Raw genomic sequence first — 27,826 nt, forward strand, 5'->3', positions numbered from 1 at the left:
TTACTGTTTACACAGATGCCTCGATAGTTGTTTGGGTCGATTTTGTCCCCACTTTTGTATATGGGCGTTATGAGTCCTTTGTTCCAGATATCAGGGAAATAACTCTCCCCCCCCCCCCCCCCAGTCTCTCTCTCCCCCCCCAGTCTCTCTCTCTCCCCCCCCAGTCTCTCTCTCTCCCCCCCCCCAGTCTCTCTCTCTCCCCCCCCAGTCTCTCTCTCCCCCCCCCCCGTCTCTCTCTTCCCCCCCCCCCAGTCTCTCTCTTCCCCCCCCCCAGTCTCTCTCTTCCCCCCCCCCGTCTCTCTCTCCCCCCCAGTCTCTCTCCTCCCCCCCAAGTCTCTCTCTCCCCCCCCAAGTCTCTCTCTCCCCCCCCAAGTCTCTCTCTCCCCCCCCAGTCTCTCTCTTCCCCCCCCAGTCTCTCTCTCCCCCCCCAGTCTCTCATCTCCCCCCCCCCAGTCTCTCTCTCCCCCCCCAGTCTCTCTCTCCCCCCCCCAGTCTCTCTCTCCCCCCCCCCCAGTCTCTCTCTCACCCCCTCCCCCAGTCTCTCTCTCCCCCCCCCAGTCTCTCTCTCCCCCCCCCAGTCTCTCTCTCCCCCCCCAGTCTCTCTCTCCCCCCCCCAGTCTCTCTCTCCCCCCCCCAGTCTCTCTCTCCCCCCCCAGTCTCTCTCTCCCCCCCCCAGTCTCTCTCTTCCCCCCCCCAGTCTCTCTCTCCCCCCCCCAGTCTCTCTCTCCCCCCCCCAGTCTCTCTCTCCCCCCCCAGTCTCTCTCTCCCCCCCCCCAGTCTCTCTCTCCCCCCCCAGTCTCTCTCTCCCCCCCCCCAGTCTCTCTCTCCCCCCCCCCAGTCTCTCTCCTCCCCCCCCCCAGTCTCTCTCTCCCCCCCCCCAGTCTCTCTCTCCCCCCCCAGTCTCTCTCTCCACCCCCCAGTCTCTCTCTCCCCCCCCCAGTCTCTCTCTCCCCCCCCCAGTCTCTCTCTCCCCCCCCCCAGTCTCTCTCTCCCCCCCCCAGTCTCTCTCTCCCCACCCCCAGTCTCTCTCTCCCCCCCCAGTCTCTCTCTCTCCCCCCCCCAGTCTCTCTCGTCCCCCCCCAGTCTCTCTCTCTCCCCCCCAGTCTCTCTCTCCCCCCCCAGTCTCTCTCCCCCCCCCAGTCTCTCTCTCCCCCCCCAGTCTCTCTCTCCCCCCCCAGTCTCTCTCTCCCCCCCCCAGTCTCTCTCTCCCCCCCCAGTCTCTCTCTCCCCCCCCAGTCTCTCTCTCCCCCCCCAGTCTCTCTCTCCCCCCCCAGTCTCTCTCTCCCCCCCCAGTCTCTCTCTCCCCCCCCAGTCTCTCTCTCCCCCCCCCAGTCTCTCTCTCCCCCCCAGTCTCTCTCTCTCCCCCCCAGTCTCTCTCTCTCCCCCCCAGTCTCTCTCTCTCCCCCCCAGTCTCTCTCTCCCCCCCCAGTCTCTCTCTCCCCCCCCAGTCTCTCTCTCCCCCCCACCAGTCTCTCTCTCCCCCCCAGTCTCTCTCTCTCCCCCCCAGTCTCTCTCCTCCCCCCCCAGTCTCTCTCCTCCCCCCCCCAGTCTCTCTCTCCCCCCCCAGTCTCTCTCTCCCCCCCCAGTCTCTCTCCTCCCCCCCCAGTCTCTCTCCCCCCCCCCCAGTCCTCTCTCCCCCCCCGTCTCTCTCTCCCCCCCAGTCTCTCTCTCCCCCCCCAGTCTCTCTCTCCCCCCCCAGTCCTCTCTCCCCCCCCAGTCTCTCTCTCCCCCCCCAGTCTCTCTCTCCCCCCCCAGTCTCTCTCTCCCCCCCCAGTCTCTCTCTCCCCCCCAGTCTCTCTCTCCCCCCCAGTCTCTCTCTCCCCCCCCAGTCTCTCTCTCCCCCCCCAGTCTCTCTCTCCCCCCCCCAGTCTCTCTCTCCCCCCCCAGTCTCTCTCCCCCCCCCAGTCTCTCTCCTCCCCCCCCCAGTCTCTCTCCCCCCCCCCCCAGTCTCTCTCCCCCCCCCCCAGTCTCTCTCCCCCCCCCCCCAGTCCTCTCTCCCCCCCCCCCCAGTCTCTCTCCCCCCCCCCCCAGTCTCTCTCCCCCCTCCCCCCCCAGTCTCTCCCCCCCCCCAGTCTCTCTCCCCCCCCCCCCCAGTCTCTCTCCCCCCCCCCCCCAGTCTCTCTCCCCCCCCCCCAGTCTCTCTCCCCCCCCAGTCTCTCTCTCCCCCCCCAGTCTCTCTCCCCCCCCCCAGTCTCTCTCCCCCCCCCAGTCTCTCTCCCCCCCCAGTCTCTCTCCCCCCCCCATCTCCTCTCCCCCCCCCCCCAGTCTCTCTCCCCCCCCCCAGTCTCTCTCCCCCCCCCAGTCTCCCCTCCCCCCCCCCCCAGTCTCTCTCCACCCCCCCAGTCTCTCCTCACCCACCCCCCCAGTCTCTCTCCCCCCCCCCATCTCTCTCCCCCCCCCAGTCTCCTCCCCCCCCCAGTCCTCTCCCCCCCCCATCTCTCTCCCCCCCCCCCAGTCCTCTCTCCCCCCCCAGTCTCTCTCCCCCCCCAGTCTCTCTCCCCCCCAGTCTCTCTCCCCCCCCCCCAGTCTCTCTCCCCCCCCCCCCCAGTCTCTCTCCCCCCCCCCCAGTCTCTCTCCCCCCCCCCCCCAGTCTCTCACCCCCCCCCAGTCTCTCTCCCCCCCCCTCAGTCTCTCTCCCCCCCCCCAGTCTCTCTCCCCCCCCCCAGTCTCTCTCCCCCCCCCAGTCTCTCTCCCCCCCCCAGTCTCTCTCCCCCCCCCCAGTCTCTCTCCCCCCCCCCCAGTCTCTCTCCCCCCCCCCCCAGTCTCTCTCCCCCCCCCCCCAGTCTCTCTCCCCCCCCCCAGTCTCTCTCCCCCCCCCCAGTCTCTCTCCCCCCCCCCAGTCTCTCTCCCCCCCCCCCAGTCTCTCTCCCCCCCCCGTCTCTCCCCCCCCCCAGTCTCTCTCCCCCCCCCCCCAGTCTCTCTCCCCCCCCCCCAGTCTCTCTCCCCCCCCCCCAGTCTCTCTCCCCCCCCCAGTCTCTCTCCCCCCCCCCAGTCTCTCTCCCCCCCCCCAGTCTCTCTCCCCCCCCCAGTCTCTCTCCCCCCCCCCCCAGTCTCTCTCCCCCCCCCCAGTCTCACTCCCCCCCCCCCAGTCTCTCTCCCCCCCCCCAGTCTCTCTCCCCCCCCCAGTCTCTCTCCCCCCCCCAGTCTCTCTCTCCCCCCCCCCCCCCAGTCTCTCTCCCCCCCCCCCAGTCTCTCTCCCCCCCCCCCCAGTCTCTCTCCCCCCCCCCCCCAGTCTCTCTCCCCCCCCCCAGTCTCTCTCCCCCCCCCCCAGTCTCTCTCCCCCCCCCAGTCTCTCTCCCCCCCCCAGTCTCTCTCCCCCCCCCCCCCAGTCTCTCTCCCCCCCCCCCCAGTCTCTCTCCCCCCCCCCCCAGTCTCTCTCCCCCCCCCCCCCAGTCTCTCTCCCCCCCCCCCCAGTCTCTCTCCCCCCCCCCCCCAGTCTCTCTCCCCCCCCCCCAGTCTCTCTCCCCCCCCCCCCAGTCTCTCTCCCCCCCCCCCAGTCTCTCTCTCCCCCCCCAGTCTCTCTCTCCCCCCCCAGTCTCTCTCCCCCCCCCCAGTCTCTCTCTCCCCCCCCCAGTCTCTCTCTCCCCCCCCAGTCTCTCTCTCCCCCCCCAGTCTCTCTCTCCCCCCCCAGTCTCTCTCTCCCCCCCCAGTCTCTCTCTCCCCCCCCAGTCTCTCTCTCCCCCCCCAGTCTCTCTCTCCCCCCCCCAGTCTCTCTCTCCCCCCCCAGTCTCTCTCTCCCCCCCCAGTCTCTCTCTCCCCCCCCCAGTCTCTCTCTCCCCCCCCAGTCTCTCTCTCCCCCCCAGTCTCTCTCTCCCCCCCCCAGTCTCTCTCTCCCCCCCCAGTCTCTCTCTCCCCCCCCAGTCTCTCTCTCCCCCCCCAGTCTCTCTCTCCCCCCCCAGTCTCTCTCTCCCCCCCCAGTCTCTCTCTCCCCCCCCAGTCTCTCTCTCCCCCCCCAGTCTCTCTCTCCCCCCCCAGTCTCTCTCTCCCCCCCCCAGTCTCTCTCTCCCCCCCCAGTCTCTCTCTCCCCCCCCAGTCTCTCTCTCCCCCCCCAGTCTCTCTCTCCCCCCCCAGTCTCTCTCTCCCCCCCCAGTCTCTCTCTCCCCCCCCAGTCTCTCTCTCCCCCCCCCCAGTCTCTCTCTCCCCCCCCAGTCTCTCTCTCCCCCCCCAGTCTCTCTCTCCCCCCCCCAGTCTCTCTCTCCCCCCCCAGTCTCTCTCTCCCCCCCCAGTCTCTCTCTCCCCCCCCAGTCTCTCTCTCCCCCCCCAGTCTCTCTCTCCCCCCCCAGTCTCTCTCTCCCCCCCCAGTCTCTCTCTCCCCCCCAGTCTCTCTCTCCCCCCCCAGTCTCTCTCTCCCCCCCCAGTCTCTCTCTCCCCCCCCAGTCTCTCTCTCCCCCCCCAGTCTCTCTCTCCCCCCCCAGTCTCTCTCTCCCCCCCCAGTCTCTCTCTCCCCCCCAGTCTCTCTCTCCCCCCCCAGTCTCTCTCTCCCCCCCCAGTCTCTCTCTCCCCCCCCAGTCTCTCTCTCCCCCCCCAGTCTCTCTCTCTCCCCCCCCAGTCTCTCTCTCCTCCCCCCCCAGTCTCTCTCTCTCCCCCCCCAGTCTCTCTCTCTCCCCCCCCCAGTCTCTCTCTCTCCCCCCCCAGTCTCTCTCTCTCCCCCCCCAGTCTCTCTCTCCCCCCAGTCTCTCTCTCCCCCCCCAGTCTCTCTCTCCCCCCCCAGTCTCTCTCTCTCCCCCCCAGTCTCTCTCTCTCCCCCCCCCCAGTCTCTGTCTCTCTCCCCCCCCGTCTCTCTCTCTCTCTTTCCCCCCCCCCAGTCTCTCTCTCTCTCTCTCTCTTCGTCCCCCCCGTCTCTCTCTCTCTCTTCCCCCCCCCCCAGTCTCTCTCTCTCTCTCTCTCTCTCTCTCTCTCTCTCTCTCTCCCTCTCTCTCCCCCCAGTCTCTCTCTCTCTCTCTCTCTCTCCCCCCCAGTCTCTCTCTCTCTCTCTCTCTCTCTCTCTCTCTCCTCTCTCCCCCCAGTCTCTCTCTCTCTCTCTCTCTCTCTCTCTCTCTCCCTCTCTCCCCCCAGTCTCTCTCTCTCTCTCTCTCTCTCTCTCTCCCCCCCAGTCTCTCTCTCTCTCTCTCTCTCCCCCCCAGTCTCTCTCTCTCTCTCTCTCCCCCCCAGTCTCTCTCTCTCTCTCTCTCTCTCTCTCTCTCTCCCCCCCAGTCTCTCTCTCTCTCCCCCCCAGTCGCTCTCTCTCCTCCCCCCCCAGTCTCTCTCTCTCTCCCCCACCCAGTCTCTCTCTCTCTCTCTCCCCCCCCAGTCTCTCTCTCTCTCTCTCTCTCTCTTTCCCCCCCCCCCACCCCAGTCTCTGTCTCTCTCTTTCCGCCCCCCCCCCCCAGTCTCTGTCTCTCTCTTTCCCCCCCTCTTTCCCCCCCCCCCCCCCCCCCCAGTCTCTGTCTCTCTCTTCCCCCAGTCAATTCAATTCAAATTGCTTTATTGGCATGATAAGGTACATCTTATGTTGCCAAAGCATCAAAATACATTTATGGTTGAACACATAAACGCAGATCTATTCATAGTGTATAAACAGATATATCCCTGAGTGTATAAAAAAAATTTGCATAATTTATATATACTCTTTTCTTAGGTTTACTGGTTGTCCCTCTGTTTATGGCAAGCTGTAACATAGTGTGCCGCTAGTGTTACACAGTTTCTCTTTTCCCCTAGTAGGTATGGAAGTTTTTGGTCGTCATTCAAATTTCTGAATTCAGGGCATATTTGAGAATTTCTGGTAGAAATTCTCCCTGATGCCCTGATATTTTCCACAGGCTGTGAGGAAGTGCATCTCTGTCTCCACCACTCCCTGACTGCAGTGAGAGCATATCCTGTCCTCTCTTGGCAGCCTGGTCTGCCTGTGTCTGCCTTTTTCGATCGCCAGGCTATGTTCACTAAGTCTGTACCTTGTCAAGGTTTTTCTCAGTTTGTTATCCTTTACCATGGTCAGGTACTCAGCCATGTTGTATTGTCTGTTTAGGGCCAAGTAGCAATTGAGTTTGCTTTGGGTTTTTGTTGTTTCTGCCCAATATGACAGGTATTTTTCCTTTTGCTTAGTGACAATTGTGTTGGGTCGAATTCTCTGTGCTACGATGTCGCTGTCCTGGGGCTGGGTATTGTTAGTGGTTGCTCCACTGAGTCCCAGGACTAGTTGACTGAGGGAGTTCTTCTTTATGGTCCTCTCTTGGCATTTCAAGGCTTCGTAATGATAGCAGTGGGGGTTGCTCATTTTTAGGTGTTTCCAAAATTTGGTGGCTCTTTTTTGGATAGTAATTATTAGTGGAAATTGGCCTAGTTCTGCCCTGCATGCATTGTTTACGGTTTTCCTTTGAGTCCGGAGGATACTTTTACAGAATTCTGCATGTAGGATCTCAATTGGGTGTTTGTCCCCATTTTGCAAATTCTTGTTGTGTTAGCGGTCCCCACACTTCACTGCCATAGAGTGCAATTGGTTCAATTACTGATTTGAAAATTTTGAGCCAAATGCTAATTGGGATTTCTATTTGGATTGATCTTTTAATGGCATAGAAAGCCCTTCTAGCTTTCTCTTTCAGTTCATTCACAGCCAGTTTGAAATTTCCCGTAGAGCTGATTTTTATGCCCAGGTCGGTGGCATAGTGGTTAGCACTGTTGCCTCACAGCGCCAGGGACCCGGGTTCGAATCCGGCCTCGGGTGACTGTCTGTGTGGAGTTTGCACATTCTCCCTGTGTTTGCGTGGGTTTCCTCCGGGTGCTCCGGTTTCCTCCCACAGTCCAAAGATGTGCAGGTTAGGTTGATTGGCTATGATAAAATTGACCCTTAGTGTTAGGGGGATTAAATACGTGGGGTTACGGGGATCGGGTGGGATATGTGTCGGTGCAGGCTCGATGGGCCGAAATGGCCTCTATCTGCACTGTGGGGTTTCTGTGATTTTCTGTGATGAAGTATGTGTAGTTAGTGGTTTGTTGGATTTTAGTTCCTAGTGTGAGATTTATTTGGGTCCCTGATGTCTGGATCTTTGCTGGAACACGAGGACATTGGCTTTTTGGAGGTTTATTGTCAGGGCCCAGGTCTGACAGACCGACTCCAGCAGATCCAGGTTCTGCTGTAGACCCTCCTTAGTTGGTGACAGCAGAACCTGGTCGTCTGCATAGAGGAGGAATTTAACCTTGGATTCATATAGGGTGAGGCCGGGTGCTGTAGATTGTTCAAGTAGTTTTGCCAATCCATTTATGTAAATATTAAAGAGTGTCGGTGAGATTGGCGAGCCCTGCGTCACCCCCCGCCCCTGTGGGAAGTATTTTGTTTGTTTGTCTCCAATTTTAACTGCACATTTGTTGTTTGTATACATTGATTTAATTACATCATATGTTTTTCCCCCTACCCCGCTTTCGATAAGTTTCAGGAATAGGCCGTCGTGCCAGATGGAATCGAAAGCCTTCTGGAAATCTATAAAGCATGCGTAGATTTTGCTTTTGTTTTGATGAACGTGTTTGTCAATTAGGGTCTGTAGGGTGAAGATATGATCTGATGTTCTATAGTTTGGCAGGAATCCAATTTGGCTTTTACTCAAGACATTGTGCTCCTCAAGGAAGTTTAAGTCTTTTGTTTATGATACTACAGAAAACCTTCCCCAGGTTACTGTTTACACAGATGCCTCGATAGTTATTTGGGTCACCTTTATCCCCACTTTTGTATATGGGCGTTATGAGACCTTTGTTCCAGATATCAGGGAAGTAACCGACACTCAGAACCAAGTTGAAGAGTTTCAGTATAGCCAATCTCATTTTATCGTCCGTGTGTTTAATCATCTCGCTTAGGATGCCGTCTGCCCCGCAAGCTTTTCCTGGTCGCAGGTCCTTGAGTTTTTTAATTAGCTCTTTTTCAGATATTATGGGGTCTATCGGGTTTTGGTTATCTTTTATGGCAGATTCTAGCTTTGCCAGTTTTTCGCATATTTGGTATTGCTCTGGGCTTAGTGTGTTTTTCTGGTATAATTTTTCAAAATGGTTTTCCCATGTATCTCCGTTTTGAATGGCCAATTCATCGTGTTGTTTTTTGTGTAATGTATTCCAGTTGTCCCAGAAACAATTGGAATCAATGGATTCCTCAATGGAGATGAGTGTATTCTTAATATACTGCTCTTTCTTGGTTCTGAGTGTGCTTTTGTATTGTGTTAGTGCCTGACAATAAGTAAGGCGTAATTCCTCGTTTTCTGGTTGTCTGTGTTTTTGGTTTGATATTTTTCTGAGTTTTTTCCTCATGTTCTGGCAATCGGAGTCAAACCATTTTTCGTAGTTTTTTGTTTTGGGTTTGTTCTTTCGAACTTTCAAGTTTGACATTGATGCCAAATTATCAAAAATATTATTTAGGTTATTCACTGCCCGGTTTACGCCTTCTTTATTGTGTGTGTATGTATTTTCCAGAAAGGTGTCCAAGAGAGCTTGAGTTGTTTGGTTGCTAATTGCTTTCTGGTATTTTTCCGTGCTGTTTTTGGTCCATCTGTAAGATTTTTTAATGTTGAACAGTTTACTGGGTTGTGTTTCTGTGTTGGTTGTTTCTGTCCTTTCAAGATATGCAGTAATTTGACTGTGGTCTGACAGTGTTGTTTGTGGTTTGACTGTGAATGTTCTGAAAGAGGATGGGTCTAGATCTGTAATCATATAGTCTACGGTGCTGAAGCCAAGAGTTGAGCAATAGGTGGATCTTCCTAGGAAGTCTCCCAATAACCTACCATTGACAATGTACAGACCCAGGCTTCGACAGAGCTGCAGTAGCTGTTTTCTGTTAGTATTTGTCTGTTTGTCGCAGTTATGCCTGTGTGGATGGGAAGGGAGATCAAAATGGTTATTCCCAAATATGTAATTATTCCCGTGATTATTGGTGAAGTCTGGTTCTTCTCCCGTTCTTGAGTTGAGGTCCCCACATATCAACACATTGGATAATCTCCCTCTCTGTGTTGGAGAAGGTGTCCTCTTTGAAGTACGGGGATTCTGTCGGGGGGATATAGATTGTGCAAATGAAAACATCTTTCATGCTGGAGATGATGCCCCTCTTAATTTTGAGCCATAAGTGGTTTTCGCCCTTTTCCACAAATTCAATGCAACTCCTAAGTTCTGCTTTGATCCAAATCAGTATGCCTCCAGATTCTCTGCCCTGGGTTACTCCTGGCAATTTATTGGAGGGGACCACCAGCTCTGTCCCCCCCAAGTCTCTCTCTTTCCCCCCCCCCCCCAACCCAGTCTCTCTTCCCCCCCCCCCCAGTCTCTCTCTTTCCCCCCCCCCAGTCTCTCTCTCTCTCCCCCCCAGTCTCTCTCTTCCCCCCAGTCTCTCTCTCTCTCTCTCTCTCTCTCTCCCCCCCCCCCCCCCAGTCTCTGTCTCTCCTTCCACCCCTCTCTCTCTCTCTCTCTCTCTCTCTCCTTCCCCCTCTCTCTTTCTCTCCTTCCCACACAGACAAACTCGTTTGTGTGATAATATATATTTGTACTTTTTTCATAAGAACATGCCCTCAAAAAACTCTCGGCACCGCCGGGCACTCCAACTAGTTAAATATATTCAAGAAGGAGTTAGATATATTTCTTAAGGCTAAGGGGATCAAGGGATATGGGGAGAAAGCAGGGACAGGGTACTGAATTTGGATGATCAGCCATGATCGCATTGAATGGCGGAGCAGGCTCGAGGGGCCGAATGGCCTACTTCTCCTATCTTCTATGTTTCTATGACTACTTTAAAATGCAAATAGAAGTGCTGCACGCGCTTGTGGCTGACAAATTGGTTTATAACATTTGGTATGTTAAGTGTTGCCATTGCAGTTTCACTTGGTTTAATTAAAAATATATTTAATTACCCCCTCTCACAGGAAATGAGACAAAACCATTTAACAGCAGAGAAGATAGCCCTTCAGAAGAGTCTATTATATTTTGAGAGCATTCATGGACGTCCGGTATATTTACTTTTGCCTATTTTTAGGACTTATTGATCATGCATAATTATTGGCACATTTTAAATCTAAACTTAAATGTCAGGCATTGTATTCATTTAAGTGTATTATGTACTTCAATATAAAATATCAATCTGTATCCAAGCGAGGAATAAAATTGGTACAAAAAGTAAAATATTTGAGAGCTGACTAGAGAGGTATACAAAATGGATTACAAATCTGGAGATAACGGGTGTTATTTTTGGTGCTAGGTCAAGTACGTTAAGAATTTGTATTTTTAAGCTGTTAATTCTGTAAATATGAACTATGTTCATGTGAACTAATTTTATTGTGTGATATACAGTTATTGCCTTTGGGGTGAAAGCAACTTAATATCAACAAATAAAAATTGAATACTTGAAAGTCAGTCCCTTTTTGAGAACCAGGGATTCAGATAGCATCACAAACTGCCAGAGTAAAGCTAGAATGGTTTGTAAATGGTATCTGAAACTGAAACCTGGGATTAGACTGTAGTGTTGATCATATTCCCTGGTATCAATCAAGTTATATGGAGGAAATTAAATAACTCATAAATAAAATAACATTCTGAATTATTTTTAAGAGTAAAATTAGTGTAATAATTGAATGTTCAGTGTATTGACTGTTTAATATAGACATTGTGAGACAATAGGAACATTTATGAAAACAGTCCTGTCATTAATTACCCTGTAAGAATATATTTTATTGTTTGCTCTCCTGCTTATTTCAATATTTAATGAGGCCTATCTATTTTCCAGGTTACTAGGGAAGAGAGGCAGCTAGTGAAGCCTTTATATGACAGATACCGACTTGTGAAACAGATGCTGGCCAAAGCAAGCGCAACACCAGTTATTGTAAGTGTGAAGCTTCCCTCAAAGTAATAAAATTACAACAATAACTTCCATTTATACAGTGCCTTTAATGTAGTAAAAGGTCCCAAGACACCTCACAGCAGTATAATCAGACAAAACTTGACCCTGAGTCAAAGAAGGAGACATTAGGACAGGTGACCCAGAGCTTGGTCAAAAAGGTGGGCTTTGAGGCAGAGAGATTCCAGAGCTTAGGGCCTAGATAGCTGAAGGCACGGCCGCCAATGTTGGGGTGAAGGAAGTGGGACATGGACAACAGGCCAGAGTTGTAGGAACACAGTGCTCTCGGAGGGTTGTAGCACTGGAGGAGGTTACAGAGATCGGATGGGGAAAGGTCATGGATGGATTTTAATATGAGGATAGGAATTGCAAAATGGAGGCGTTTGGGGACCAGGAGCCGGTGTAGATCAGCGAGCACAAGGCTGATGGGTGAACGGGAATTGGTGCGAGTTAGGATATGGGCAGCAGAGTTTTGGATGAGCTCAAGTTTATGGAAGATGCAAGATGTGAGGCCAGTCAGGAGGTTATTAGAAAAGTTGAGCCTAGAGGTAACAAAAGCCTGGATGAGGGTTTCGGCAGCAGATGGACTGAGGTGGGGTGGAGATATTGTGGAGATGGAGGTAGGCGGTCTTGGTGATGGAGAATTTATTGGATCAGAAGCTCAGTTCGGGGTCAAATAGGACGTCGAGGTTGCGAACAGTCTGGTTCAGTCTGAGACAATGGCCAGGAAGGGACATGGAATTCATGGCGCGAGAATAGAGTTTGCGGCGGGGGCCGAAGAAAATGGCTTTGGTCTTCCCAATCTATAATTGGAGGACATTTTAGCACACCTGGATGTCGGACAGGCAGTCTGACAACATAGAGGCAGTGGAGAGATCAAAAGAGGTAGCGTGAGTTGGAGCTGGGTGTCATCAGTGTACAACTGGAACCTGATGTGTTTTTAGATGATTTACCCGAGGGGCAGCCTGTAGATAAGAAAGGGGGCCAAGGATAGAAGCTTTCGGTGACTCCTGTGGTAACAATGCGAGGGTGTGAAGAGAAGCCATTGCCATTAATATTAGATGCATTGTTTGTATTAATAGTGAATTATAAATATATTTTTAAAACTTCATTTGTTCAGTTTCCACCTGCTAATAGGATATTGCCATTCCAAAGGGATGGGCAGAGAGGAGGGAGAAAGGGACCATCAACTGGCGACCCTTTTAGAAATTTATGACTAAAGCTTGCCATTTTTGTTTGGTGACTGCACCTGGAGTTCTTTGAGAAGCCAGCAGCCTTGGCTGTTGTATTAGAAAATGTTTTTCTCACTTTTCACTCTAAATTAGTGTAGTTTGGTAGGAAACAGTATTAGCAATAGTGCTGTAATAGCTGACATGCTGACTTTTTTCACTTTTAAAGAGAGTCTGCAGGGTTTCACCTTTGCTTAATTGCCTGCCAACTTTTCCAGCTGATACTTCACTTGTAAGTATCAGTCCACTAAAGTCCCAGCAACTCATTATCAGCCTCCAGTCAGTAGTGCAACCAGTTATAGGATTTGTGTTAAATGTCCTAGGTCCTTCACAGTGACTGATAATGGCAACAATACTTTCCTGTCTTCTAATGTTGCCTCATTTCTAAACTTACTCCAAACTTAGCAAAAGGGACCTCAGTAAATATATTGTTTGTTAGAAGGGTACCCTGATCACAAGATTATTCCACCCACTGATTAGAAAGGAAAGCTCATTGTAAGCAGGTAATTGTCCAGTAAATGTGCTTTCTTCCTGGCTGCACGAGATGGTACAAAATTGCAAACCTGATTAACTTCAGAGTTGTACAGCCATTTTAATATGCATCAATCTTTGAGGAAGCAAAGGCAGTTTTATCACAACCTTTTGCACTGTTCAAAACAGTTTTATTACCAGCATTGATGTAAAAGGAAGTCCCACAAGCCACACAACTTCTTGCAAAAGAAAGTGTTAGTCTCAGAGCAGTTGCCTGAGACTATCCGAAGAATTCTTTCATAACTAATTCTTCTGGCTTAGAACAAATTTCACCCTATAGCTGGCTTCAAAGATGGCCTCTTGACTGTGACATTGCCCAATTGACTGTGACATTGCCCAATTGACCTAAGAGTGGCAGGTGTTACACTGCAACAGATGGAGTATCCAATTTTTTTAGATGAAGGGGAGGAAGAAGAAAGGAAACCATAGAGTATGCCCTTTTAGTGGGCCCTACTAATGCAGGAAATTAGACAGCAGTGTTCCTGCACTTCTGACTTCACTCAAGTGTGTTGAGTTGCCTGTTTGCATCTTGGGAATCCAGGCACCAAAACGCTCTGCTGGTGAAGATTCAGTTATAAACATAATGGGTGTACTTTCAAGCCAGATGTTTCTAGTGTTTCAGTCCCATTCTCTTGCAAACAGTCACTAAATTTGTTCAAGAGCAGAGAAAGTTGAGAGGAGATTTGATAGAGGTACTCAAGATCATGAGAGGAGTAGATAGGGAGAAACTGTTCCCATTGGCGGAAGGGTCGAGAACTAGAGGACACAGATTTAAGGTGATTGGCAGAAGAACCAAAGGCGACATAAGGGAAAATCCTTTTTACACAGCAAGTGGTTAGAATCTGGAATGCACTGCCTGAGAGGGTAGTGGCAGCAGATTCAATTGTGGCTGTCAAAAGGGAATTGGATAAGTGCCTGAAGGAAAAAAATTTGTAGGGCTACGGGGAAAGGGTGGGGGAGTAGGACTAGCTGGGGTGCTCTTGCAGAGATCCAGCACGGGCCGAATGGCCTCCTTCTGTGCTGTAATCATTCTATGATTCTAAGAGAGCCCGAGTCAGACTGAACCAGTGACCGTTAAGCTTTGATGGATCAGATTTCTTCATCTCGGCTGCTTCTGCATGTACTGACTGTGGTAAACCACTGTATTGTATATTGCCACCTCTGGGTGGCGCTGTGTATGGAGGCATGCCTCAGCTGACTCCACCCACCACTGTGTGGGTTTCGTTCAGACTTGTTCAGTCACTCACGAAGAAGCATGGTCTCTTCTTAGCTAATAAAAGCCTTATTCATCTCTTCTTTCGACTCATCATCTCTTCTTCGACTCATCACCTTTTATGAAGTAATTGATAAGCGTATCAATTTTATTAGCTAAAAGTTAAATGGCGACACCTGAGGAGCAACAACAGCAACGGATACAGCAGACATTGCTGAGAGCCCTCAGACCACCACGCCTGGACCTCGACCCTCAAGATGTGGGTGCATCAGCCAAGTTTGAACACTGGCTGAGCTGCTTTGAATCCTTCCTCGCAATCTCACAGGTTACAGAGGAGGATCACAAACTGAAAATTTTGACCGCCCAGGTGAGCCATCAAGTATATATGCTAATCCGGGACTCTAATACGTACGTGGCGGCCCTCGAGCTACTAAAAGGGCAATATACGCGCCCAGTGAACACAATTTACGCCCGACACCTCTTGGGATCCCGCAGGCAGCAACCGGGAGAATCGGTAGGGGCATTTGCACGGGCGCTACTGGCACTCTGCAGAGACTGCGATTGTAAAGCGGTAACGGCTGTGGAGCACGCGCAGGGACTCGCCTGTGATGCCTTCGTCAGGGGCCTCCAGTCAGACCACACCCGGCAGAGACTGCTAGAAAGCAAGGAACCCGACCTGAAGACGGCCATTGCCCTTGCGCTCTCGTTAGAGGAGGCCCACCGAAACCTCGAGGCATACCCCCGTAACGGCGCCGAGACATGGCAATCGAAACCGTGGGACACGGGACCGCCGCCCCCGGCACCAACCGCTGCAGCGACCCAACCGAGACAGCAGCCTCCGGTAAGAACTGCTTCGATGCCCAGTAACCAGGCCCAAAAATGCTATTTCTGTGGCCAGTTAAAACATCCCAGAGCGCACTGCCCAGCTAAGACAGCTACCTGCTCGGGCTGCGGGAAGAAAGGCCATTACGCTAACGCCTGCAAGGGGAAGCCAGCCAGCAGCGCAGCGTGCGGGCCGTGGGAGCAGCCATCTTATCCGCCATTTTGTGTACCCCCGGCCGCATGGCATCCGCCGCCATCGTATCCAACGCACTCAACCGCCATTTCGTCACCGGAACCGACCACCGTCTCGGCGGATGACTATAGTGACTCACTAAGCCACATACTGGCCTCCGTGACGCTGGATCAAGGCCACCCTCACCATCTATCCAGCTCCATGATGGATATCGCGGTAAACGGCCGCGCCACCAGTTGCCTGATCGACAGCGGGAGCACAGAGAGTTTCGTCCACCCCGACACGGTACGTAGCCACTCCCTCACGATTCTGCCAACGCACCATCGCATTTCTATGGCGTCCAAGTCCCAGTCAATGGACATCAGCGGCTACTGTGTGGTGACCCTGTCAGTAGGGGGCACTGAATATCAAAAATTTAAACTGCTAGTCCTGCCCCGTCTTTGCGCTGCCGTCCTGCTAGGGTTGGATTTTCAGTGCCACCTTAAGAGTGTCACACTAGCATACGGTGGACCCCTCCCCCCACTCACAGTCTGCAACCAACAACTTTTAAATCGCCCGCTGCAAACCACCTGCAGCCTTTCCACATTAAAAGTCCCCCCCCCTCCCCTGTTCGCTAACCTCACCCGCGACTGTAAACCCATCGCTACCAAAAGCAGGCGGTACAGTGCCGGGGACAGAGCTTTTATCAGCTCTGAGGTGGAGCGGCTCTTGAAGGAGGGCATTATCGAAGGTAGCACTAGCCCCTGGCGAGCCCAGGTTGTAGTCGTTAAAACCACTGCAAAACGCCGCATGGTAATCGACTACAGCCAAACCATAAACCGGTACACCCAGCTGGACGCGTACCCCCTCCCTCGCATATCTGATATGGTCAATCAGATTGCGCAATACAAAGTATTCTCCACCATCGACCTTAAGTCAGCGTACCACCAGCTGCCCATCCGCCATGAGGACCGCCAGTATACTGCCTTCGAGGCAAACGGCCGCCTCTACCACTTCCTTAGGGTCCCCTTCGGCGTCACCAACGGGGTTTCGGTCTTCCAAAGGGAGATGGACCGAATGGTTGACCAGAACGCGCTGCGGGCAACCTTCCCCTATTTGGATAACGTCACCATCTGCGGCCACGACCAGCAGGACCACGACGTTAATCTAGCAAATTTCCTCCGTACGGCCCAACGGCTGAACCTAACGTACAATAAGGAAAAATGTATGTTTCACACCAAGCGCCTGGCCATCCTCGGCTGCGTGGTGGAGAACGGAGTCATCGGGCCCGACCCCGACAGAATGCGCCCCCTAATGGAGCTACCCCTTCCCCACTGCCAAAAAGCACTGAAGAGATGCCTGGGGTTTTTCTCCTACTACGCCCAGTGGGTGCCCCTCTATGCAGACAAAGCCAGGCCCCTCATCAAAGCCACCTCCTTCCCCCTGACACCAGAGGCGTGTGCAGCCTTCACTCTTATCAAGAACGATATCGCGAAGGCCGCAATGCACGCGGTGGATGAGTCCATCCCCTTCCAAGTGGAGAGCGATGCCTCCGACTTCGCCCTAGCCGCGACCCTTAACCAGGCGGGCAGACCCGTGGCCTTTTTCTCAAGGACCCTCCAGGGCCCCGAGACGAGACACTCCTCCGTCGAAAAGGAGGCCCAGGCTATTGTAGAAGCGGTGCGTCACTGGAGGCATTACCTGGCCGGGAAACGATTTACCCTGCTCACTGACCAGCGTTCAGTAGCTTTTATGTTTAATAATAAGCAGAGGGGTAAAATCAAGAACGACAAGATCTTGAGGTGGAGAATCGAACTCTCCACCTACAATTATGATATCTTGTATCGGCCAGGGAAACTCAATGAGCCCCCAGATGCCCTATCACGTGGTACATGCGCCAACGCGCAGAGTGATAGGCTGCAGTCCCTCCACAATGACCTCTGCCACCCGGGGGTCACCAGGTTTTTCCATTTTATCAAATCCCGTAACCTGCCCTACTCCATCGAGGAGGTCAGGACCATGACCAAGAGCTGCCAAATCTGCGCCGAGTGCAAACCGCACTTCTATAGGCCGGACAGAGCAAGCCTGATCAAGGCCACCCGCCCCTTCGAACGCCTGAGCGTCGATTTTAAAGGGCCCCTCCCCTCCGCTGACCGCAATGTGTACTTCCTCAACATAGTTGATGAGTACTCCCGTTTCCCCTTTGCCATCCCTTGCCCAGACATGACCAGTACCACGGTCATCAAGTGTCTGAATGACATCTTCGCTCTGTTCGGGTTCCCCAGCTATATACATAGCGACGGGCTCATCGTTCATGAGCGACGAACTTCGGCAGTACCTGCTAACAAGAGGTATCGCCACGAGCAGGACCACCAGTTACAACCCCCGGGGGAACGGCCAGGTGGAAAGGGAGAACGCGACGGTTTGGAAGGCAGTCCTCTTAGCACTAAAATCTAAGGGCCTTCCGACCTCCCGCTGGCAGGAGGTCCTCCCTGCAGCGCTTCACTCCATTCGGTCACTGCTTTGTACTGCCACTAATGCGACCCCTCATGAGAAAATGTTCGTTTTCCCCCGGAAGTCTACATCGGGAACCTCGCTACCGGCATGGTTGACTTCTCCTGGGCCCGTCCTACTGCGGAGGCACGTGAGGACGCATAAAACGGACCCCCTGGTCGAGCGGGTGCACCTCCTACACGCCAACCCCCAGTATGCCTGGGTGACATACCCAGACGGGCGGGAGGACACGGTCTCCATACGAGATCTCGCACCCTCGGGTACCCCTGAATTACCACCGTTATCCCCCTTACCACCGTTATCCCCCTTACCACTGTTATCCCCCACCACCCCTCCCAACCCAACCCCTGCAGACGGCATGCCAAAGCCCCAGGAATCTTCGCCAACCACCCAGACACCAGACCCGACGTCGGATGCTGCAACACCACCGCCGCCACCACGACGATCAGGACGTCAGACAAGGCCTCCTGATAGACTTAACTTGTAGTACCCTTCACCCCGCCGGACTTCACATTAAACAAGGGGTGAATGTGGTAAACCACTGTATTGTATATTGCCACCTCTGGGTGGCGCTGTGTATGGAGGCATGCCTCAGCTGACTCCACCCACCACTGTGTGGGTTTCGTTCAGACTTGTTCAGTCACTCACGAAGAAGCATGGTCTCTTCTTAGCTAATAAAAGCCTTATTCATCTCTTCTTTCGACTCATCATCTCTTCTTCGACTCATCACCTTTTATGAAGTAATTGATAAGCGTATCACTGACCCTCTGCCAAAGTCAAGAATATGCACCTCTGTTAGTGTGGGTACTGATGGGTGGGCATAGAACAGTGTTGGCCAGTAGAAATCGCTGCCTAGCCACAGGTGTGGCTACGGTGACACTGTTTTAGCCACATGCATTCACTTTAGCAGAAAACAACCTTGCACAGAATACAGGTAAATGTACTTAACGTGTATACTGTATTTACTTAGCCAGTACCTATCACCATTCAGTGTGAAATTTTGCAGCCTTGGGGATCTTCACTCAATTTTCCTATTGGATTTTCCTGATTTTGCATCGGTAAAGTGGGGCAAATACATTTGGAAAATCTATACTGAAGTGCTTTGGCATTTTGGCGTTCCAAGCCAACCTGAGCATGTAAGTCTTAAGAGTGCCACCGAAGGTTTCTGTGCTATTGTATTCATTTATTTATACATGGAGGTTGAATAAATGAGAATGAATTAGATTACCTACCGTTGATCAATTATTCTCATTTTTTTGAAATAAGTTCAGTCTCCATGTACAAGTTCCTTTCCAACCTTAACCTTTGGTTCTGTCTTTGATGTGATGCTGTTTGAAGCTGCTTTGGTTTGTGCTATGTTGCTCTTGAACTTGAGGTGAAAGGGTAAGATGTAGAGTCCATTATAAAAGATGTAATAGCAGAGCACTTGGAAAGCAGTGACAGGATCGGACAAAGTCAACATGGATTTACAAAAGGTAAATCGTGCTTGACTAATCTACTGGAATTTTTTGAGGATGTAACTGGTAAAATAGATAAGGCTGAACCAGTGGATGTGGTGTATCTGGACTTTCAGAAGGCCTTCGATAAGGTCCCACATAAGAGATTAGCGTGTAAAGTTAAAGCACATGGGATTGGGGGCAAGGTATTGACATGGATAGAGAACTGGTTGGCAGACAGAAAGCAAAGAGTTGGAATAAACGGGTCCTTTTCCGAGTGGCAGGCAGTGACTAGTGGGGTACCGCAGGGATCGGTCCTTGGACCCCAGCTATTCACAATATATATTAATGATCTAGACAAGGGAACGAGATGTAATATCTCCAAATTTGCAGATGATACAAAGCTGGGTGGGCGTGTGTGCTGTGAGGAGGATGTCGAGAAACTCCAGGATGATTTGGACATGTTGGGTGATTGGGCAGAAACATGGCAGATGCAATATAACGTGGATAAATGTGAGGTTGTCCACTTTGGTGGCAAAAACAGGAAGGCAGATTATTATCTAAATGGCAATAGATTGGGAGAAGGGGAAGTGCAACGAGACCTGGGTGTCCTTGTGCACCAGTCGCTGAAGGTAAGCATGCAGGTGCAGCAGGCGGTTAAGAAGGCAAATGGTATGTTGGCCTTCGTAGCAAGAGGGTTTGAGTACAGAAACAAGGATGTCTTGCTGCAGTTGTACAGGGCCTTGGTGAGACCACACCTTGAGTATTATGTGCAGTTTTGGTCGCCTTATCTGAGGAAGGATGTTCTTGCCATGGAAGGAGTTCAGCAAAGATTCACCAGGCTGATACCTGGGATGGCAGGAATGACGTATGAGGCGAGATTGAGTCGATTAGGCTTATACTCGCTGGAGTTTAGAAGAATGAGAGGGGATCTCATTGAAACATAAAATTCTGACAGGACTGGACAGACTAGATGCAGGAAGGATGTTCCCGATGGTTGGGGAGTCCAGAACCAGGGGACATAGTCTAAGGATGAAGGGTAGGCCATTTAGGACAGAAATGAGGAGGAATTTCTTCACCCAGAGAGTGGTGAACCTGTGGAACTCTCTACCACAGAAGGCGGTGGAGGCCAGTTCATTAAATATATTCAAGAAGGAGTTGGATATATTTCTTAAGGCTAAAGGGATCAAGGGGTATGGGGAGAAAGCAGGGACCGGGTACTGAATTTGGATGATCAGCCATGATCGCATTGAATGGCGGAGCAGGCTCGAGGGGCCGAATGGCCTACTCCTGCTCCTATCTTCTGTTTCTATGTTAATCATCGATACGATGGCCAAATGGCCACCTTCTGTGCTGTATCATTCTATAAATTCAGACAAATGCCTTATGTATAGTGAAGTAAGGAAAGATGACCTGATTAAACAACCGTGCAGTTTTATGAATTTCTCAGACAGTGTCCCTGGATGAATTCTCCCTCCCTGCAGTTAGTAATCTAACATTTTGTTTTTCATACAAGAGGATTGCAGAAAAAAATCTTTGATTTCTTGTCGCATTTTATTGATTACAGCTATATGTTGTAATTATATTAACACACAATGCCACACTACATAATTTAATGAATTTTCAAAGAATGGGATCAGTTTTCACATTGGTAATCTCAGTGTGGCAAGGAGACCAAACTGCCACATTGGCCTTGTGTCCAGTCTTCAAAGAGGTTGGATAAAAATGATCTTTCATCAATTTCTTTCAGGGCTCTCCATCAACCAAACGTCGTGGCCAGACATTACAGCCAATCATTGAAGGTGAAACTGCTCACTTCTTTGAAGAAATAAAGGTTAGATTTCATTTGTATTCATAATATATCACATTAATCACATCAAATTATTACTTGTAACTTTTTTCGTTACACAACCTTTCAAATTGTTTTGATTGTTGGCAGTTTAAGAAATCCCATTCATCATTCTGTTGACGGTGCAACAATTCCTATTGAAGTTCAGTTTAGAATTGCTTGAAAAGGGTACATAAATGATAAAAATGAATACTGAGAGAATTGTAACTTAATTTCCATTTTAATAGCATTGCTAGTTGCTGCAACCAGTAGTTACATGGGGAGATTGTTAAGAACGAACTACATGTGTATTGGAGTATAGTAACAAGTAAGGAATAGACTGTTCACAACTCTGCGTTGGATTTTCTGAAAATATGTCTGGTGTATAAAGTACGATTGGGAGGCACAGTAAAATATTTGTGAATCTTTTGGCAGAAATTTCCTCTGTTCCATGCCTAAGCATCTGCTGTATAGTTCTGTGGGAAATGTTATCTTGGGCTGTGGTCAGAATCTTACTTCATGCGATGCTCATGGCTCCAAACGTGTCTACTAGTTGTCAGTTGAACGCCTTTGTTCTGGCAGAGCTGGGCTTGCAGCATTCTTAGAGGTTGAAGGTGTGGTCTTGAATCCACCATCTCCAGTTCACTTTTCAGGCAGAACTCCCAAACTGAAAGTTAGAATTTGCTCTTAGTAATTTTCACTTGAAGATTTCTCTCTCCTCCTCTCTCTTCCTCCCCCCCCCCCCCCCCCGAAAAAACACATGCATTCCCTTCATTATGGAAGAAGCTGTTACAAGGAAGTTTCCGCACAACTGCTTTAACCAGTCAGCATGCGTCAAGCTAGTTAATAGAATCAGCTGGTTACTTGAATAAGTGGTCTTACAGTATATCAAAGTTTGATCTTGTGACCAGTTATTATTTTACTCATGGAATGGACGTGCTGTTGTGTGAGTGAATTAAAGCTCTGAACAATCTTTAGAATTTTAATTGTGAATTTAATAGTACTTGTAGTATTTATCCATGTACATTGATCAACGAGTAGAGATTTACAGCTTTCTTTTGTGTTTTTGTCTTTTAGGAAGAGGAGGAGGAGGAGGATGATTGTAATATGACTGCAGACTTCACTGTTACTCTAAGGCCAGGCTTACACGCTAGGAATTTTTTAGATCAGTTGGATAATGACCACAACACAATTGCATCCACTGTAGAAGAGACTTCAGTAAGGCTGAGCCTTGACCTAGGGGTATCAAGCATGCATGCTGCATCAATGTGAGTATATGATAAAATATTGAAGTATCACATTTTGATATGCAGTATTTTTTTTGTTTTTAGTGGGGGGGGAAGAAAGAAAGAGAATTAGTCTTGCATCAAAAGTCTTAATGACAAGATCATTTTGTCTGTTGTATTTTATTCCAAATTTCAATATCATTTGGGTGCGATCTGGACAGTCTTAATTGATTTTGATTTACTAAATATTATGACATGAATCATCAGAGCTGTGATTCATACTCAGTGTGTAGAGAGATGCTTCAAATGTACAAATCCAGCTGAGGAATGCTTCCGTAATCATTTTGTTATGTTCTAGTTAAATTTCAAAAGCATCAATGATCTCTGAGGAAAACTGAATTTACTTTTTCCACTCTTGAAATATTAATGTATAGCTAGCTATAAATGTTAGTATATTTTATTGTGCTGGGGCACTTAAATAATTGAAATAAGGTTGGCCACAATCTAGTCCCTTCATTATTTTATACACCTCGATCAAATTGCCCGAGTTTGAGTTTCTCTAAAGTATATAGCCTCAGCTTTTTAATCCGATCTGTGTAGCTAAGGTGTTTGAAGCTGGTAGTCAATATTGTGGCCCGCCTATGAACCTTTCCAAAGCCTCAATATCAACCACCATGTCAGGGGACTGGACACATTCTAAATGAGGCCTCCTCAAGGTTTTATACAAGGACAAAATGGAATATTTTTTATATCGAATAGTCCTGTGGATGCAGTCCAGTACCCTATTTGCTTTAGATACAGCTTTATGGCATTGGTCGTGAATCTTTTTAAAGAGTTATGAACTATGACACCCATATCTTTTTCTTTTGCCACTTGCTTCAGATCTGTTCCCTGTAGTGCGTATGTGTTTAGTGTTAGTCCTGCCCACGTGCATTACACTACACTTGTCTAAGTTGAACACCGTTTGCCAATCGAGGTCCATCCTCCCACCATGTCTAGATCTGCTTGCAGTAGTTTGGTCTCCACCAGTCCTAACACTCGCACATATCTTGGTATCATCCACAAACTTGTGGTTCATTTCCCTAACACCTACATCTAGGTCATTCTATTAAAGATAGTAAACGGCAAAGGCCCTAACGCCGATTCCTATGGAACACCACTGGTAACTGGTCTCCAAGCAGATTAAAACCTGATTCTTAATCCATTGTAGTAGCTTTCTACTAATTCTGCAAGATTCTATCTTGTAGTGTAACCTATTGCGAGGTACCTTATCAAAGGGTTTCTGAAAATCCAGGTAGACAATGTCAACTCATCCAATAGCCTAGTGACTTAGAATCATAGAATGGTTACAGCACGGAAAAAGGTCATTCGGCCCATCAAGCCCGTGCTGACTCTCGGCTAGTCCCACTCTCCTGCCCTTTCCCTGTAGCCCTGCAAATGATCAGATTGAGTCTGCCTCCACCACCCTTTCAGGCAGTGCATTCCAGATCTTAACCACTCGCTGCATAAAAAAGTTTTTTCTTGCGTCGCCTTTGGTTCTTTTGCCAATCACCTTAAATCTGTGTCCTCTGGTTCTCGACCCTTCTGCCAATGGAAACAGTTTCTCTCTATCTACTCTGTCCAGACCCCTCAGGATTTTGAACACCTCTCAATCTCAATCTTCTCTGCTCCAAGGAGAACAACCGCAGCTTCTCCAGTCTATCAATGTAACTGAAGTCCCTCATTCCTGGAATCATTCTCGTAAATCTTTTCTGCATCTTCTCTAAGGCCTTCACATCCTTCCTAAAGTGTGGTGCCCAGAATTGGACACAGTACTCCAGTTGGGGCCGAACCAGTGTTTTATACAAGTTCATCATAATTTCCACACTTTTGTACTCTACCTCTATTTATGAAGCCCAGGATCCCGTAAGCCTTTTTAACTGCTTTCTCAACCTGCCCTGCCACCTTCAACGTTTCTGCACACATACCCCCAGGGGTCTCTGTTTGTGCACCCCATTTATGATTGTACCATTTAGTTAATATGTCCTCTCCTCATTCTTTCTACCAAAATGTATCACCACACTTTTCTGCGTTAAATTTCACCAGCCTGTCTATGTTTTCCTGAAGTCTATCACGCTCCTCACTATATTTCCAAGTTTTGTGTCATCTGCAAATTTTGAAATTGTGCTCTGCACACCCAAGTCCAAGTCACTACTATATATCAAGAAAAGCAGTGGTCCTAGAACCGACCCCTGGGGAACACCACTGTATACCTTCCTCCAGTCCGAAAAACAACCGTTCACCACTACTCTCTGTTTCCTGTCACTTAGCCAATTCCGTATCCATGCTGCCACTGTCCCTTTTATTCCATGGGCTTCAGCTTGCTGGCAAGCCTATTATGTGGCACTTTGTCGAATGCATTGCCCTCATCAACCCTCTCTGTTACCTCATCAAAAAACTCAATCAAGTTGGTTAAACACGATTTGCCTTTAACAAATCCGTGCTGGCTTTCCTTAGTTAATTCACACCTATCCAAGTGACTGTTAATTTTGTCCCTGATTACTGTTTCTAAAAGCTTCCCCACTATCGAGGTTAAACTGATTGGCCTATAGTTGCTGTGTTTATCGTTGCACTCTTTTTGAACAATGATGTAGCATTTGCAATTCTCCAGTCTTCTGGCACCACCCCCGTAGCTATGGAGGATTGGAATATTATGGCCAGTACCTCCGCGACTTCCGCCCTCAATTCCCTCAGCGTCCTAGGATGCATCCCATCCACTCCTGGTGATTTATCTACTTTAAGTATAGCCAGCCTTTCTAATACCTCTATCAATTTTTATCCTATGAAGGTATCTCCACTACCTCCTCCTTCACTATGTCTATGGCAGCATCCTCTTCCTTGGTGAAGACAAATGCAAAGTACTCTTTCAGTACCTCAGCCATACCCTCTGCCCCCATGCATAGGTCTCCTTTTTGGTCCCTAATTGGCCTCACCCCCCCTCCTCTTACTACCCTTTTACTATTTATATGCCTACAGAAGACTTTGAGTACCTTTTTATGTTGGCTGCCATTCTATTCTCATAACCTTTCTTTGCCCCTCTTATTTTCTTTTTCACTTCTCCTCTGACCTTTCTATATGTAGCCTGATTCTCTGATGTATTTGCAACCTGACATCTGTCATACATGCTCTTTTTCTGCTTCATCATATTCTCTATCTCTTTCGTCATCCAGGGAGCCCTGACTTTAGTTGTCCTGCCTTTCCCCCTAGTGGGAATGTGTGGCAAACCACTGTTTGTATTCCACTGTGTACATGCCTGGACATGCCTCGGCTGACTCCTCCCACAAGTCCTAGTATAAAGGTGACTGCTCCCCAGCCCCTTTGTATTCTGGACCGGTCGACCACTCGAGGCAGACCTTCATTCTTTTGTTAATAAAAGCCTTTAGTTACTCTCTTAACTCAGTCTTTTATGAGTAATTGATAGCGCATCAGAATGTACCTCAACTGTATTGAAATTATTTCCTCTTTAAAGGCGGCCCATTGTTCCATTGGGTGACCTCTTTGCGAAACACCTCCGTTCAGTCTGTAAGGGTGACCCCGAGCTTCCGGTCGCCTGTCACTTTATTTCTCCGCTCCACTCCCACTCTGATCTCTCCGTCCTCGGCCTCTTACACTGTTCCAATGAAGCTCAACGTAAGCTCGAGGAACAGCACCTCATCTTTCGATTAGGCACTTTACAGCCTTCTGGACTCAACATCGAGTTCAACAACTTCAGACTATAACCTCTGCCCCTATCTTTTTTTTCTCTCTCTCACATGGCAGCTGTCGATCATTCTGCCATTGCCATTTACACTGCATCTAGAGTCCTCTTTTGTTTCTTAACTTGTCCCATTACCATCTCCTTTTGCCTTGCACCATCATCCCTTTTGTCTCTTAATCTCTCCTGCTTTCCATCCTATCACAGACCTTCCCTTTTCTTTCCTCCCTTACCCCCCTCTCCCTGCCGCTACACTTGCTTAAAAACCTGTTACATCGACAACTTTTTCCAGTTCTGACGATGGGTCATCGACCTGAAACGTTAACTCCGTTTCTCTCTCTACAAATGCTGCCTGACTTGCTGAGTATTTCCAGCATTTTCTGTTTTTATTCCATTGTTCCATTACTGTTTTGCCTGCCAATCTTTGATTCCAGTTTACCCGAGCCAGATCCGTTCTCATCCCACTGAAATTGGTTTTCCCCCAGTTAAACATTTTTACTCTAGATTGCTCCCTGTCCTTTTCCATAGCTAATCTAAACCTTATGATACTATGATCACTGTTCCCTAAATGTTCACCTACTGACACTTGCTCCACTTGACCTACCTCATTCCCCAGAACCAGATCCAGCAATGCCTCCTCCCTCATCGGGCGGAAACATACTGATCAAGAAAGTTCTCCTGAACATACTTCAGAAATTCTTCCCCTTCTCTGCCCTTTACACTATTACGATCCCAGTCTATATTAGGATAGTTGAAGTCTCCCATTATTACTATTGTATAGTTCTTGCACCTCAGCAAATTTGCTCCTCCACATCTTTCCCACTATTTCTACCATCTACAAGGCACAAGTAAGGAGTGTGATGGAATACTCTCCACTTGCCTGGATGAGTGCAGCTCCAACAAAACTCAAGAAGCTCTACATCATCCAGGACAAAGCAGCCCACTTGATTGGCACCCCATCCATCACCTTAAACATTCACTCCCTCCACCACCAGCGTACTGTGGCTGCAGTGTGTACCATCGACAAGATGCACTGCAGCAACTCGCCAAGGCTTCTTCGGTAGCACCTCCCAAACCCGCGACCTCTTCCACCTAGAAGGACAAGGGCAGCAGACGCATGGGAACACCACCACCTCCAAGTTCCCCTCCAAGTCACACACCATCGTGACTTGGAAGTATATCGCCGATCCTTCATCGTCGCTGGGTCAAAATCCTGGAACTCCCTACCTAACAGCACTGTGGGAGTACCTTCACCACACGGACAGCAGCGGTTCAAGAAGGCGGCTCACCACCACCTTTTCAAGTGCAGTTAGGATGGGCAATAAATGCTGGCCTTGCCTGCGACGCCCACATCCCATAAACAATTTTTTAAAAATGGTGGTCTATAGAATACACCTAGTAGTGTAATGGCACCTCTATTATTTCTTAACTCTAGCCATATAGATTCTGTCCTTGACCCCTGCAGGACATCCTCCCTCTCCAGCACTAACATTCTCCTTATTCAATACTGCCACACCACCTCCTATCTTTCCTTTCCTATCTTTCCTGAACACCTTATAACCAGGAATATTTAATACCCAATCCTGCCCTTTTTTGAGCCAGGTCTCAGTTATTGCCACATCATCGTATTCCCATATGGCTATTTGTGCCTGCAGCTCATTTACCTTGCGTCATGTGTTCACATACATACACTATAAACCCATCTTAGACCATCCTGTATTCTCTCTTAGTTTGACCCCACCTAATACCTTACTATTTCTTACTGTAGTTCTCTCTGCCTCTCCCATTCCTTTGAGTACTTTATTTCCCCTTTCTAATGTTACATACTGGTGTCCATCCCCCTGCCAAATTAGTTTAAACCCTCCCCAACAGCACTAGCAAACCACCCTGCGAGGATATTTGGTTCCGGCCCTGTTGAGGTGCAACCCGTCTGGCCTGTACAGGTTCCACCACCTCCAGAACCAGTCCCAATGCCCCAGGAATCTGAAGCCCTCCCACCTGCATTATCTCTCCAGCCACTCATTCATTTGCTCTATCCTCCTATTTCTATACTCACTCGCACGTGGCCCTGGGAGCAATCCGGAGATTACTACCTTTTTGAGGTCCTGTCTCTTTCCTAGCTCCCTTAAAATCTGCCTGCAGGACCTCATCCCTCTTTCTACCTGTGTCGTTGGTACCAATATGAACCACGATCTCTGGCTGTTCACCTTCCTCCTTCAGAATGTTCTGCAGCTGCTCAGAGACACCTTTAACCCTGGCACCAGGGAGGCAACATACCATCCTGGAGTCAC

General features: G+C 49.8%; 1 protein-coding gene across 6 annotated transcripts in view; it reads left to right on the forward strand.

The window, feature by feature from the left end:
* Positions 1-27,826, forward strand: part of fam13b (family with sequence similarity 13 member B) — a 220,561-nt gene that overhangs the window by 178,058 nt on the left and 14,677 nt on the right. For 4 of the 6 annotated variants that reach the window (XM_085995563.1, XM_085995564.1, XM_085995565.1 and 1 more), the window contains 4 exons: positions 9,864-9,947; positions 10,721-10,816; positions 20,499-20,582; positions 21,654-21,844. In XM_085995563.1, coding sequence (XP_085851689.1) covers positions 9,864-9,947; positions 10,721-10,816; positions 20,499-20,582; positions 21,654-21,844 — 455 coding nt within the window. The remainder of the gene's footprint in view (positions 1-9,863; positions 9,948-10,720; positions 10,817-20,498; positions 20,583-21,653; positions 21,845-27,826) is intronic. The other 2 variants (XM_085995566.1, XM_085995569.1) reach the window with 1 other exon arrangement.

This window comes from Somniosus microcephalus, chromosome 8, assembly GCF_052327205.1.
Source record: "Somniosus microcephalus isolate GS21.2 chromosome 8, FLI_Smic_1.0, whole genome shotgun sequence".
NCBI lineage: Eukaryota > Metazoa > Chordata > Chondrichthyes > Squaliformes > Somniosidae > Somniosus > Somniosus microcephalus.